General features: G+C 34.2%; 1 protein-coding gene across 2 annotated transcripts in view; it reads left to right on the top strand.

Moving 5' to 3' along the window:
• The window catches only part of GTF2H2C (GTF2H2 family member C), a 736,228-nt gene that overhangs the window by 91,373 nt on the left and 628,407 nt on the right, over nucleotides 1-16,448 (top strand). For both annotated transcript variants that reach the window (XM_044063887.1, XM_044063889.1), the window contains one exon: nucleotides 15,657-15,743. In XM_044063887.1, coding sequence (XP_043919822.1) covers nucleotides 15,657-15,743 — 87 coding nt within the window. The remainder of the gene's footprint in view (nucleotides 1-15,656; nucleotides 15,744-16,448) is intronic.

Raw genomic sequence — 16,448 nt, forward strand, 5'->3', positions numbered from 1 at the left:
TCATTAAGAGATGCAAGCTTATAAGATATTCTGTTTTTTCATAGCTCCTCTAAAGAAGAGGCTTTAGCCTGTTTCAGGGAAGGTCCAAACGAGTCGTAAAATGTATGCTACAACATAAGTTGATTGATATTGTTTTTTTGTTGGGTTAAGCTAAATGCAGTAGGTCCTACTGAGTAGGATAATGGTCATGAATTTGTATTTCATTGCCAGTCATTAGAAGAATATTTCTGTACCTAGCCAAATAATTATTATATTGTATTTGTGTGCATGTGTATGTTTCACAGTTAAGTATGCTTACTCTGCATGGGAAGGTCTAGTATATTTTACAGTATATAGGAGGGATGTCCAAGGGAGGCGTGGCCAAGATGCCAGTCTGATAGCTACAGAAATCCATAGCTCTGCTTAGATTTTAATATCCTGACAGGAAATGTACTTTATTTTTTTTTAGAAAAATCTAACTAAAAGTATACTAAAAGATAGATTAACACAGATTCTTTATTATTTTCTAAAAATTAATACATAGTCAAGAGAATTTTTTAATTATTCTTGTCAAGAAGTTTTCTACTGGAGATCTTAACATGAGCAACTCGAAGAACCCACACCAGGAGAGTGCAGTGAACATCTTATATAATAACAAACATCCAAGAACTGTCACTAAAAATGGACAAATTTGAAAACAAAATGGATATTAGCAAACAAGAATGCAGTAAACAACTGGAACTTCTAAATGAAATAGTAAAAAAAAACAATCTGAACAGATTCTTGCCTTACAGGAAACAGTAACTGACCTGGATACTAGTGACAGAAAATGAACATCACAATGAATTTCTTCTGAAACAAAACACCAGGCTGATTGAGAAACTGGAATACCTTGAAAGTAGATCAAGGAGGAATAACATAAGAATATATGGAATTCCTGAGAAAGAAGAGGGTGCTAACATGATTCTATTTCTCAATAAGTGGTTTTCATCAGCAGTAAACATGCCTGAATCCCTCTATTTTGGAATTGAGAGGGCTCATTGGTCCCTGGCAAACCCAGCTTCGTCTCTGAGTTCATCTAACCCCAGGTCTATAATAGTTAGATATCTTTCCTCACAAGACAAGGACTTAATGCTGAAATCAGCTTGGACTAATTCTCCTATGAAGATGGGTGAAAAAGTTAATTCGTTTTGACAATGACTACACCTCTACAGTCATATCCAGAAGAAAGGAGTGTGTTCCTCTAATTAAGTTCTTGAAAAAAGCCAATATTAAAGCTCAATTTTTTTTCCTGCAGGAATAAAAATCACCTTGCCAGAAGGCGTGAAGATCTTTGATTCCCTATAAGAATTTATCCAAAAGAAGAAAATACTGAGGGACATAGAAGAAATGGAATGGTTATCCCAGAGTTTGACGAGACAGGCAACAAAAAATGGATGGTCTGTGAAGGAAGGAGCAAACCAAAACTAAGAAACTAACGTACAAATCAATAAATTCTTTCTAATTTTAAATGCTTTGTTTTATGAATAATAATATATTTGATTTTGGAAAATCTCTGTACTGTAAGGTAATGTGAATCATCTTTATTATTAACTTTTTCTTTTCCTTTCTATATCTACTTCTAATTACATATAATACTAAGTATTTAAATAACATTATCTCTCTCTCTCTCTCTCTCTCTCTTCTTTCTTCCTATTCCTTTTTGTTACTAATGTTCCTTTTCTCTCTTTTCCCCAATATAAGAACTTTACATACTTTTCCCTTTTAAATAACTACAAATGATTGTATGTCTTCTAATTCTTCTGTATTAGTATAATTTGACTTAATACCAAAGTGCATTTTTCTAGTGGGTCAGTGGTGGGGTAACAATATGTTTCTGATTAGTGTTTCTAACTAGTTGTTTTAGACTCTTTGTTTAGACACACATAAACATTAATGCAGTACATTAATGGTGTTTTATAGATGGCTAAATATATATATATATATATATATATATATATATATATATATATATGTGTGTGTGTATACACACACACACACACACACACACACACACACACACACACACACACACACACACACACACACTAGGTTCTTTTTTTCCCTCTGGTCTGGTTAATTGGTGGGTAAATTACTGAAATGTTATAAAATTATTTTTGATTTGAGGCAGCTGTTGTTACTTCTAAATGGCTGTTTTTATATGAAAGGGTTAATTTTTTTCATGGTGTTGATGTTTTGTGAGGAAATTGGTAATCTGTGTGACTGTTCTCATTGTGGAGATTCATGACATTCACTGACAAGGCAGCTTGAGTGTTTTTTTTTTGCTTTCTGTAAACTCAAAGCTTCAAGATTTGATTTCCTGCTGAAAAATGCTTTTTTCCTCCCTAGAGACAACATTTGCTGTGCATGAGCCTATTTAGATACTTTTTAACAAGTTTATGAAGCTGCAGCTTGAGGAAACAACAGTGATGACATCACTTGACATTTTGAACTTGTTAAATGGCTGTATTTAGAATTCTTTTCTCTTGAAAGTTTATCCTTCACTTAGGTCCTTTAAATGGTAAATAATTAGTTTTGATAAGTGTTTTAACTCCTTTGAAAATACCTATGTTCTTTTATAGATGCTAAGTGTTTTATTTATATATATATATATATATATATATATATATATATATATATATATATATATATATATATATATATATATATTTTTTTTAATTTTTATTTTTTTTATTATATATTTATATTATATATTTATATTATTTTATTATATTATATTATTTCTAATACACAGTGATTAGACAGGGTTCATTCTTCATAGAAAAGTGCAAGATAACATTATTAAATTACTATCATTAATAGAGATAGCATGCAAATACAAAAAAATACAAATAAATTAAAAAAAAAAAAAAAAAATATATATATATATATATATATATATATTCAACAGATCCTTACATGAAAAATGTTAGATAGATGACTGAGAAAATAGTTAAAACATCTGATGTTTCTTGAAAAGTCTTGGAAGTATTGACAATCTTCTTAACCTTCAGCTTCTAATGTTTATACATACTTTGATCTGATGTATATTCCTCACATATCTACTTATCAGACGTGCTATTATTATATGTGACATATTCATATAGCTTCAGTTATGTTGGACACTCATTTTAATGTATATTTCATGGACTCAGATTTCTTTAGTTGCTTTATGAATGCTTTTCTTTTTTGTTTTTATGCTATATTCTAAGCAGAGACAGATAATTTGTGTCTTTTGGGGATGGAAAGGTGGTGGATGGATGGTTTAGTTAAGTTTTTAACTAAACCAGAAACTTTATGTTTCATGTATGTGTTTGTAAATTGTTTTGGGTTTTTGAATGTAGTGCTTAATACGTGTTATACATCCATGATAAGTAAGTTTTCAGTAGATTTCAAGTCAACAAAGAAGAAAAGTCTTTCATTAAGTAACAACATAGACATTAGAGTCAATGGCTTATACATTTTTATCATTAACTATTAATGGTTTGAACAGTAATGTCAGAAGAGCTGGTTAGCTTAAATATATCAAAATGCATAAAGCCCAGATCATCTAACCCATCTATTAAAAAAATACCTACAAAAATACTCATTTAATGGCTGTACCATTCTGGCTGATTCATGTTTTAAGACTAAGAGAAGGGGCACTCTTATTGTATGGAAAAATACTTGTATTATGCCAAGAATTATCGATATAGTTTCAGATAAAGATGCTAAGCATTATTATTTTGGAGATCAATAGGAAGTATTATACTTTGATTAAAATACATACTGAATACCAGGACCAAGTACTAAATATGTTGACAAGTATCTGGACCTGATTACTTTAAATGCAAAAGGGGAAATTATGGCAACAGATGATTTTAACTGCCTATTATCAGGCAATGATACTTCTAAAAATGGTAAAATAAAACTAACATCTCAAGCCAAGAAGATAAATGACTTTACAAACCGGATGAACTTTAAAGATATACATGGTTTAAGATAACATTATTCCTTATTCTATACTCATTATTCATATTGGTTTGGTACACAAACAAACATTGATAAGGTCTTTGTATCAAATAATATATATTCAGAAACAAGTGACGTATCTATAATGACTTGTCCACTTTCAGACCATAATGCTGTAATCTTTACATTAGCTATGCATACAGATGATTTAAGATTTCTACCGAGAATTCCTGCTTACTTAACTAAATTAAAAGACTTTAGGGAATGGATAATGAAAGAAATAGACATGGTTATGGAAACAAATGATAATGGTGAAGTGACTGATACTATACTATGGGACACCTTTAAAGTTTATATATATGGTAGAGTAAAATCTTGGTTCTTTAAAAAAAAGGAGAGAGTGGGACAAAGAACTTTTAGACTCAGAAAAAACATAGGATAAAAATGGACGCAAAACCAAATAAAGTAGCACATAAAATTACTAAGTTAAATCAAAAATACTTAGAAGTTCTGAATCATAAGGTAGCCATAAACCTGGAAAAATTTAAATTACAGTCTTATGCTGTAAATCCTAAATAACTAGATAAAATAGCAGTAAGATCCAAAAAAATAAACAATCAAAATCTTATTAAAGAGATTAAATATACAGTGCAATAAATTAACATATTAAATAAACAAATAACACTAACAGAAGTGAAAGAGCAAAATACAAAATTTAAAAGATAATAAAGCTGCAGGACTGGATGGAATAATTCCTGAACTATGTAAGATTTTTCCTGAATATATAATAAAGAAAATTATGAGTGCCTTTACTATGGTTAAGCAAAAATGTATAACACCCCCATTGTGAAAATATTCAATTATCTCCCCCATTTTAAAACAAGGTAAGGACCCCAGATCTTGTGATTCATATAGGCCAATTTCGTTACTAAACACTGATTATAAAATTTTCATGACAATATTAGCTAATAGGATAAAGAAAATATTACCTAATTTAATACACAGTGATTAGACAGGGTTCATTCTTCATAGAAAAGTGCAAGATAACATTATTAAATTACTATCATTAATAGAGATAGCATGCAAATACAAAAAACAACCAACTATTATCAGCCTAGACATAGAAAAGTATTTTAATTCTATTAGTTGGTCTTAACCAACTGACCCTGGTAACTATCTCCCCATAAGCCTGACTAGCCTGGCCTGCAAGGCTGTGGAGCGCATCATCATGGAACTCATTAACAAAGACATTGGGAACCTCCAAACTCTTGACCCGACCCTGTTCGGCTTTGTTAAGGGCAGATCATGCCTACTAAACCTGGTTGACTTCTTCGAGACAGTCACCAAGGCCATAGACGAGGAAAAGGTGGTTCACACAGCCTACCTTGACCTCGCCAAGGCTTTCGACACCATTCCCCACTCGGGTATTACAGAAAAACTCACCAGCCTGAACATAAATCCCTATGTCACGAGATAGGTTGCCAGTTGGCTTACAGACAGAACTCACAAGGTAAGAATAGCAGGCTCCAGGTCTGACTCTAAACCATTCAGAAGTGGTGTCCTGCAAGGCTCGGTCCTAGGACCCCTACTGTTTGGCATATACTTCTTAGAAGGACAGGCAAACACAGGAGGACTATGGCTAACCAAGTTTGCTGATGACTGCAAACTGGGAGCCATAAATGACTCTCCGGCTGACATGGAAATCCTCCAAAAGGGCCTTACTGAGATGGACACCTGGTGTCAAATTCATGGCCTCAAGCTAAATGGCAAAAAATGCATAGTCATCCTATTTGGGAAAAACAAAACACCCACGAATTACCACATAGGTAGCAGTCCCCTTAATACAGAAGAGGTAATAAAAGATCTGGGGACCCAGGTAGATAGTAATCTCTCCTTTGACAATCATATTGTCTAAATAGTTAGGAAATCCTTCTATGTGGCCCATCTAATTACTAAAGGGTTCGCATCTAGAAATAAAGAGGTTATAGTGCCCCTCTACTCATCACTCATCAGACCCATCATAGAGTACAATGCCCCTGAAAAAACTCCGGCTGTACTCACTGGCATATTGCTTACTCAGAGGTGATCTCTACCTGACTTGCAAAGCCATGTCCAACTTAGAATTGATGGACATGCTCCAGCTAAAGAAATCCAAGTCACTGCGAGCCATGCACTTTAGTGAGCTACACCTCGCCACAGCAATAAATAGAACATGCTGGAGGGATAGATTCCTGTCACAGAGACTCCCCATGCTTTGGAACAAAATTCCAAACTACATTAGGCAGAGCCCCTCACTAACACTCTTCAAGAGAAACCTTGACGAGTGGATAGGTAACAGAAAATACACCCCTGGGATCACTTAATTGGCTCTGCTTGACAGAGGATCAGTTAATTAATCAATGGGGCGGCGAAAGCCAACACATTCTGTCTAGGCTTATAAATGCCCGTAGGCAGATAGCCTAGTACCTACCTATGAAGCTATAAACCTAGTTACAAAGAATTCTGATTGGTTTTGAATTCTCCTCAAAATTTGTCAACTTATTAATGAAAATTTATAGTGGGGCACAAGCTTATGTGAAAATCGAATCATGTCTATCCTCACCACTAGAAATCCTCAAGGGAACTAGACAAGGTTGTCCTTTGTCACCATTATTGTTTGCTCTTTCAATGGAACCTTTTGCCACCTCTATCAGAAACAAGCAAAATATAAAAGGCTTTCAAGTTAATAAGGACTATTGTCCTAAGATACAATTATTTGCTGATGATATGTTGTTAATTTTGGGTGATATTGATGGTTCTTTGCATGATGTTATAAATACCTTAAGCAAGTTTGAAAGAATTTCAGGGCTTAAATTTAATCATAATAAATCCAAAACATTACTAATTAACAAAAAGATCAACAAAAACCTAAGAGAGAATAGCCTGTTTAATTGGGAGAATGATGTATTAGAATATTTGGGTGCCAGTATAGAGAGTACATGGAAAGAGTCTGTTAAACTAAACTACACTAATTTAATAACCACCATTAGTGAACTAACCAAATATGGAGTAAAATGTTCTTCACAATGGAGAATAGGCTGTCTTTAATTAAAATGATAATTTTACCTAAAATTTTGTTTTATATACCGTCATTGATACTACCCCCTCCCAAAAACGTATTTAAAAAATTAGATTCCATGCTCCTTAAATTTGTATGGTTCCCTTTAAAACCTAGGATTGCATGTAAATGGTACATTAGAGCTCAGAACAGTAATGGAATAGCATTCCCTAGTTTAGATCTTTATTACAAATCAGTTATAATTAATATAATATTACATTGGATCTCGCCTACCTATATATCTGGCTGGAAAATAATACATGAGATTCATATAACTGATGTCAGAACTATAGAAAATTAATTTAAGGAACAGTACGGAATAAGTAGAGTTCATTGGCTTTTACGTGAATTTTGTTTAGTTATTAAGAAGTTGATCATTTTTCTTATGGCATTAATCAAATATTTAATAACTTAAAAATATAATTGATTGTAATTACAACATTAAACAGTTCCTATTTCTTATATTCCCTAAAGCATACTCCCCCGATTGCCTAGATTCTTTCAACATCGATGCAATGCAAAAATGAAAGGAAAATAACTTGATATTCTGGCATCAGTTTATTGAAAATAAGAGTATTAAACCACTAAACTCTCTTCTGTGTAGTTTTGATAATAGTCAAGACGGTTGTTTATACACTCATTACAGCAGTTTATAGAAAACAGAATGAGAGTATCAATCAACCTAGAGACTGAATCTATATCTAGTTTGATCCAGCTTTTTATTAGGTGTCTTGAAAAGACAGATGATCAAAAATTAAATATCTCGCCTATCTATAAGATACTAAGAGAAGACACTCTAAAGTTTGACTCAGATTTTTGGAATTACTATGTAAAGATTAATGAAGAACAAATATCTGATGAATCCAAAAAACTGTTATTTAAATCTACGTATGGTACCTCTTTTTCATTATATTGGAGATTGTATACATGGAAATTTATGGATAGGAACTTCTATACTCCACATAAAATAAATCTTATACTCAAAAACGGTGAAAGTGAATGTTGGAAATGTGATGAATTACTAAAGGCCAACTGGGTTCACATGTTCATTGAATGTAAAAATGTTGTTCAATACTGGAAAGACTTCAGATATTTTGTAAAGGCTTTATGGTCTGATAACTGTCCCATTTCTAACTCAATAATCCTATTCAATGTTCCTATATCTAATGTAATACCTAAATCTCAGATTCAGTTACTCTGGTCAATTCTTGCAATTGCCAGAAAAGTTATTACTTTGAACTGGAAAAGTAAACAAGATTTGATGTTTAAAGAATGTATTAATTTAGCAAAAGTTGTTTGTAAAAAAAGAACTGCAAACCATTTGTTATAGAACTCATAACATTACTCATAAAAAAAATAGCATGGCAAAAATTGGAAAACCTTTTGAACAAATACTGATAACGTCTCATGGATAAAATGAGTGTTTATCATGGATGACTGTATTGTTTTATTGTATTTGTTATATGTACATTTGCGTATGTTTATAATGAAAACAAAATAAAAATGTTTTTGGAAAAAAAGGAGGGATGTCCAAGAGCTTTCCTATAGTTGGAGGGATTTTATTATGATAAGAATCTCCGAACCTTTGTAGTAGTCTAATTATTGTAAGGCATAATTCACCAAGGGCTGCCAAGCCAGTAAGACCTTCTGTTGAATGCTGACTAATTTGGCAAGCTTCACTTTCATCTGATGCATATAAATAGACTCCTTTTATCTTTATGTTTCAACATGTTGACCTCTGGGTTTACAGTACTTTTTATTTACTTGCTTATTTAACTAGGTAAGCCCAGTAGGTGTAAGTGCCTGTTTTTCGTGGTGTTTTAGGACTAAGAACACTTGTAATATTTGCTCAGTTGCAGGTATAGTTAAAAATGTTACATTTGGCTTGGCTACAGTTATTATTATTTAAACCTTAACAAGTCTGATGATAGGGTGAAATATTTATATTTCTCTTAACAGTAAATATGATAAATAGGGTCACAATCCTTGTATAAGTGTGAAGAGCTGGGGTACAGATTTTCCAGCATTACTTTTTCACAGTTGATACCTTATTGAGATAACTTCCACATGCTTTTATAACCAGGTGTATTTCTTATTAACCTCCTGAACTGTAAGATAGGTAAGTTATATTGTTTTTTGCATGTATCCTTCGATTGCATGGTGCAGTACGAAACTGATGCTCCATTATCCAGCAATACTTTACTTGGATGTCCATTTGTTCATTCATTCATTTTAGTTAGTTGTTTGGTGGTATTTTTCTGTCTGTATTTGGTGACTAGCAAACTCCTATCTTTCCTTGCACTATACAGTCCATTCATTCATTCTTCTAGGAGACAAGAGCTGAGTAATGGAGATGTAATGCATCTGAGATCACTTTTGTTTTCTTTTTGAGGGCTAGCTTTAAGACCCTACCCTCTCTGTACATGTCTGTAACTACTCCAGAGTTTGGAATGCAGCTGGCATCGGTAAGAGCATGTTACTTCTATGGGTGATGTAAAGCTGCTTTGCCCGCCCCCCCCCTAGTTAGAAAAACACTCGTGCTGCATGTTTAATCTTTACTGAGAATTCTGCTGCTGGAATGAGTACCTGGACATGCACCCCTACCCCTTGCTAGGAAGAGAGGCAAGCTGGCAAAACCATGCAGCTTGTCTCTTTTGGCCATACCATCTTCGGAAAGCACCTAAGCCACTATTCAGACTTGGTTTACCTGGGTCATAGTCAGGGCTTTATCCTTTTGCTCTAATGGAGCTGGCTTACATGGATTTTAATTTTGTCAGCTGTGACTTCTGCACGTAATAAAAGTCGTTGACTGCTTTGTACAAGTTTCATTGTTTGGTAAAAATTATCAAAGGCAGATATGCCAATTTTTTCAAACATATGCCAACTTTTTCAAGCATGCCTTGCTCCCAGTATCTTTTTGTATTTATTAAGCTTTTCCAGTGTGAAAGTTATTATGCATAATTGGGGTGACATTATTATAAACTTGTAGTTCAAGCTGTGCTGTTGTTATTGTTTCAAGTAAACTTCAACTAGATAACTGGCCTCTTTGGTAGACTGGCAGGTCCGAGACTAGTTAGGTGACTATCCGACCTGACATTGGGAGTTATCATAACCTTCATGGGTAGGGTTAGGGAATGAATGCCACATGTGAAATGTGTATGTGGGAGGTATAGTGGTAGAGTAAGAGGGGGCGAGTAGGAATTTGGGGTAGAGGAGCAAAGCCAAGCATAGTATGCTTTGCTTCTCAAACTCTGGTCATTTATTACAGAGAGCAGTCAGTTGTAGCCAGTATGAAACAGTTATCAAGGAAGCACAATGAAGCACAAAGTAGAACAGGTTTTCTTTCATTTACTGAGTGCAGAGATCAGGAAGCTAGGGAGACTGTGTAACTGTCATATACAGTGTAATCTGTTGGTCAAGAGACTGGCCATTAGTAAGTGGCCCTTCGAGTGCAAAGACTACTCCTTTGGGAGGAATGTCACAGCTACTTTCCACCACAGGGCAGACATTTATTTAACTAGTTAAAATGAATGCCTAGCAAGGCTGTTCATGTTAAAAACTTGGTTACATTGTACAGTGAGAAGTCTTGGTGAAAACGTTTGGGAGTTGGGCCTTGTGACAGAGATCCTGCAGCACTGGAATCAGAGATGGATGTAGTGAACACAGGCTCTGAAAAGAAAGAAAAAAAAAAGAAAAACTGTAATATTATATTGAGGGAATAAAGTTAATATTTATTCTTAGAGATTGAAGAAGGGCTATGGTGAATCAGAGCAAGATAATATATGAGCTATTGTAAGAGTAGAGAGATGGCAAGGAAGTTTATGAGTGTAATGTCAAAATAGGTTTTGCAGGAGGTATACTGATAGAGAACCAGAGTAATAGTGTGTATAGAGCTGTGTAGAGCAAATTATCCTAATGTAGCACTTCACAGATGAGCACAATTTAAAACCATCACTTAGTAAACATGCATTGGAATAACTAGTACATCAGAAGAGTGTTGTATATACCAGACATACATAAAGCTTCTCCGACTTGAATGAAATCGATACAAATACAACACAACCCCCCCCCCCATTTGCACCCCCATGTAGGGGCAGCCAACTACAAGAACACTTAGCCCTGTGGAAAGGGCAAACTCCCAATTTCCCGAAATAAAGAAACATAGCAAAGAAGCATTTCATCATTTTTACGCCAAGTAAATGAATGACTCCCATACACGACCCACCAACACCAATCTTATCACTGTAAAGTAATCCTACTCGGGCATGCCAAATCTGTGAGTAAAACATCTAAAACTTCATTTTTGCAGGGGGACAGTGTCTAAAATGGAGAAACACCCAAATCACCTTACTTAGACATATTAATTCCACAGCCATAGGGAAAAGATAAACACTGCAAGAATGAAAATAGTACTCACACAAACTGTTTTAATACAGGGCAGAAAAACAGTAGAAAACACATTTTGGAGACTGATTACTTTGGGGGAGTCTGGATAAGAGAGGTAACTTGTCGACTGGTAGCTCTCCCCCTTGGAAGTCACTGGTTGAAGAGTCATGCTAGTATTATAGTGATCAGACAGTGGAGTGTAATTACATTTACATTTAACTAGGATGGATGGATGGGCTAAGGATATTGAATAAACAATGGAGTCCTGAGCCTTTTTAACCAGTATGAAAATCAGGTAAATGTCTTGTTGTAAGTGTAGAGAACCCTGAATATATTTGGTAATCTAAGGTCCATAAATACTCATAACTCGGAAACATGTTATGTATAATTTGTTTTGTCAGTCTGTGTGCCATGGATTTTATTTTTGAGCTTGTAAGGGTTTTAGGAGATCACCTTACTTTTGTATATAAAAAGAACAGAAGTGAAGAAGCACATGTAGCTGTGTGGAAAAGAAAAATAAGGAACACCAGGATGACATGAGCAGTAAAATCTGTGGGCCACCTAACTGCACTTCCTGTGAATACTTGATAGAGTGCGACTCATTTGAGCGCCCCTATCTTAAAAAGTTGGTGAAGTCTTCAGCAGGTGGTAAGTGTAATACTGAAAAAGTTTTATATAGGGCCATGTGTAGTGACTGCCCTGCATTTTATGTGGGTAAGACTATGAATAAAGTGAAAAGGAGGATTTCAGGTCATCTTTTTGATATCAGATGTAAATGCTAGAGGAATGCCATATCCAAACACTTATTAGTAAACCCTAGACATTCTGGTTTTAAATTTATTATTCTGGGATGTGTGGAGATGGATGAGCTTGAAGAGGATGTCAGTGGTGTATTAGAGAAAAAAAGAATTATGCTGGCAGTTGAAATTAAAGGCATTCAGAAAAACAGGACTTAACTACTATTGCTCTAGTAAGAGTGTATAGAATTTATGTAAGCTGCCACATAATCTGTAAAGGATTTTTTTGAGGAATATTTCTATGTACTAAAAATATACTAAATAATAATAATAGTAAAAGTGGTGTGTTGAACGTGTATAAATGTATGGATCTACTTCACATGGTTGACATTTCAGAATGTCGAAGACCGTATGTGCAAGACCATATGTTCGCCATTCAAAATGTCGACCATGGAATAAAAACAAAAAAACACAACAAAAACTTACCTTCACCCTTCTAGGGGGGGCTGTGCCCCCCTGCACCCCCCCACCAGAACTTAAATATACCAACTCTGAGATCACACTACAGTGCATAAGATGAAAATCTTTCCATCATGCACTGTATGGAGATGCCGGTTCCGCATGGTCAACATTTCAAATGCCAATCATATGGTCTCGGCCATATGGTCTTCGACATTCTGAAATGTCTACCATGTGAAGGGGACCCAAATGTATATATGCATGTTTAGTTACTTTAACCTTAATTCTGCTTTGATTAGATTTATTGCATCACACCAAATATTTAAAAAGTAAATTCAAAACGCACATTTTTTCATGACGCTGTTACCATATAGTATTGGTATAATCCTCCCATTTACCGTATTGGTGGATCCTTATGTACACACCTGCACACTTTTATACATTACTAGTTTACTTCAGCCACTGTTTCTGTATTTTTTATGTGTTTTTTCTACTAGTTTTCATTGTATAAACATGTTTTTGGGGCTGTAAACATGAAAACTTGTTTTGACAGTTTATTTATTTATTTATTTATTCATTTATTTATTTTTTGCAAAGCAGTGACATTGTTTTGAGCTGTTTATTTTTTTATGCACACTGATACACGTGGATGGATATTTACTAGATATTATTAGACAGATGTATTTTTATATTTATAGTATTTTAGTTTCATTATGTTTATGGTTAGATAGCTGTGTGTTTTTTCTTGATTTTAGTTCTTGTCACAGACCTGATGAAGGCTTTATTGCATTAATTAGCCGAAAGCGATTTTAGTTAAGTCTTTGTATGTACATCTTTTTATGTATATGTTATGCTTTTCTTGATACCTGATCTTGGAATGTGGGTTGCAAACAGGTAGTGTTTTCCTTAACTAAGATTTAGTTTGCACTAATCAGTAGTAGTTTGTGGTGGTGATTTGTTTTAAAATGCACTTTTACAACACTGTTTATATTGCTTGCTACGGATAGGCTGGTTTAAAATTAAACAATACGTATATTGTTCACACATATTTGTAAGTATATAAAAGCTGATATGTTTAACATTGTTAAAATATTTCTGATTTTTGTTACCGAGGATCACTTGTTTGTGACAAATAAAGTCTTGTTTCTTTGGAAGACTACCTAGGTTTCATGTTTCTTTGGAGCACTACCTGGGTTTCATGATTTTTGGAAGTTATTGTGACTGAGCTTGTCAATTAAGTTTTTAGACATTTTTTCCGTGACACTCGTGGTGGTGCAGTTACTGCTTGTTTATTTTTATATTTATTTTTTATTTATTTATTTATTATTTTTCTGTATTAAGTCCTTCATTAAGTATTTCTCCCCTTTCCCCATTTAAAGAGTCTTTGGCATGTTTAAAAACTGCATTTCAGAACTGTCTGAACTGATGAGTAGGGAGACTTTCATACACTGACAAAATGTTCAAGAATACGTTGAATGTGGGCATGGTACAGGTGCCATCTTGCATCTTTTCTAAATAAAGTTGCCCCCACTCCTTCTGTCTATAGGTGCACTGGCCAGTGCAGTCCGTAAATACATCTTTCCTGATAGTGTCTTGAATGCCAGTGCATTTACTGATGCATTAAACACTGCACACATTTTGTAAATGGCTCTGGGTTGAGCTGCCTCAGTGTTGTTGTAGTGCTTTATTACAACATATTGTTTAGAATATGTAAAATTCAGACAAGAACATTTTGAGCCAAAATTAGAAAAAAACATCTGAATAAATTTCAACAGACACACGAACTAAAGACTTCACATAAGAATTAAATTAACATTTTAAAATCACAGTGGAAAATAAATTGTTTCCAGTCAGAATTTGCATATGTAGTGTAACACATTATATTTTACATAGTTTGCTTTCGTTGTAGCCCTCTAAATTAAGATCATAAGTTTAATAGCAAGTAAAAAAAAAATAAGAGTAATGTAGGTTCATACTCATTCAGATGTTACCATTTGAACCTTCTGACTGAACTAACAAGTATAAAATGCAGATTTTTCACCACAGATGGTATCATTGCTCTGCTTTTAATGTAAATGTTAGCTTAACTGTCAGGTTATTGTTTGCTTGTCTTTTCAGCTTTTCCTGGTTAGGGGTCGCCACAGCCGAACTCCGGTCCGCTAATTATTGGCAGTCGATTTTTATGATGCCGAGTTGCCAGCCCAATGGACCAAACTTCAGCGAAAAGGCACGCCCATTTACGCATGTCTTTCGGAGGCCACTCGACCGCGGGGAGGACATGCAGACTCCACACAAAAGGCACTCCAGCCGAGAATCGAACTGGAGAATATGTTGCTGTGAGGCAACAGCGCTGCCGCTGTACCACCGCGGCTTCTGTCAGGTTATTATACACTGAATATCCTAAACACTGTTGGGAGATCTTCCATTCTTGTTGATAGAACGGTGCACAGAAGTGGTATTGTGTATATTTTTTATTCCTTCTTATACTCTGTTAAATTTGGAGTATTTCCACTATGTTAATACGTCTGTACCAGTGGGTGCCATAATCTTGTAAATATATGAATATTTTTTGGTTAAGATGACACAATATGAGCATACATTTTTAAAAACATCTTTAAAAGCTTGAGGAACTATTAGCCCATAGAAGCAGTGATTGATGCTTGAATGTTTGGAACAGGTTTCCTGAAGAACTAATTTGGTCTGAATTGGCGAGTAAATGTGGTAGCCATGATTGCCATCCTCATGAGGACTGTGTATGGCTGCAGTTAGGTGTATAAGTTCTTTAGTAAGAAATGGGTAGACCAATGGGTCATGTGTATTTTATCTGCTGTCTTAACATATGATTTTGTGTTTCTGATCTGTCTCAAGGTTACATTTTTGTTAAAACGTTTTGTGATAGTTTTGACACTATTTTAAACTATCTTCTAGAATTCTTCTATAATGTTAGCATATCTAAATGTTTACTATCTTGTGGACTTTAACTGTGTTTTGATTGATGGGCTTTACAGATGCGTCATATGTATGTGGTAATTGATACATCAAGAACAATGGAAGATCAGGACTTGAAACCTAACCGATTAACTTCCACACTAAAGGTGAGGAGTCATATTCTTATAATCTTCTTTAGGGATGAGAAAGTACAGTAGATGGTAGCCCTTACACTGCTGATTTAAAATATATGACCGTAAGAGCAGTTAAATGTCTTTGGATATTAATTTTCCATCTTTAAATATTAATTGCTTTTCCTTCATTGGCAAGGTGTTTAAATTTCTGTAGCCTTCCTGAGTAGACACATTCAGAATGTATCAGTTAGCAGTTTAATATATCACTTAGTTGCAAATTTAAACCTGATAAATTGGAGATGATTCATTTACATTTATTTGTGGCATGTAAAGCTAACATGACGAAGCTAGACTGTGCTATGGATCTGGTTTTAATTTGCATTTTTTTGTTCAGTAAAATGCATGTGCGTGCATGTTAAAAAGTTTTGTGATACTTGGAAATAGTATTTTTATATGTATTTTTATGTGGATGTATTATGTATAAGTGAAAAAGCCTAACGTTGATTGTCAAAACATCAACCTCATAAGATCAAAAACTCCAGCGTTGACACAGAAAAGTGCACATGTCGAGAACCAGCCACATCACATACAAAGTCTTTTTAAAAAGCACAAATATATATGTATATATACATATATATATATATATATATATATATATATATATATGTGTGTGTGTGTGTGTGTGTGTGTATGTATGTGTGTGTGTGTGTGTGTGTGTGTGTGTATATATATATATAT

This window comes from Protopterus annectens, chromosome 2.part2, assembly GCF_019279795.1.
Source record: "Protopterus annectens isolate FY-2018-M chromosome 2.part2, PAN1.0, whole genome shotgun sequence".
NCBI classification, from domain to species: domain Eukaryota; kingdom Metazoa; phylum Chordata; order Ceratodontiformes; family Protopteridae; genus Protopterus; species Protopterus annectens.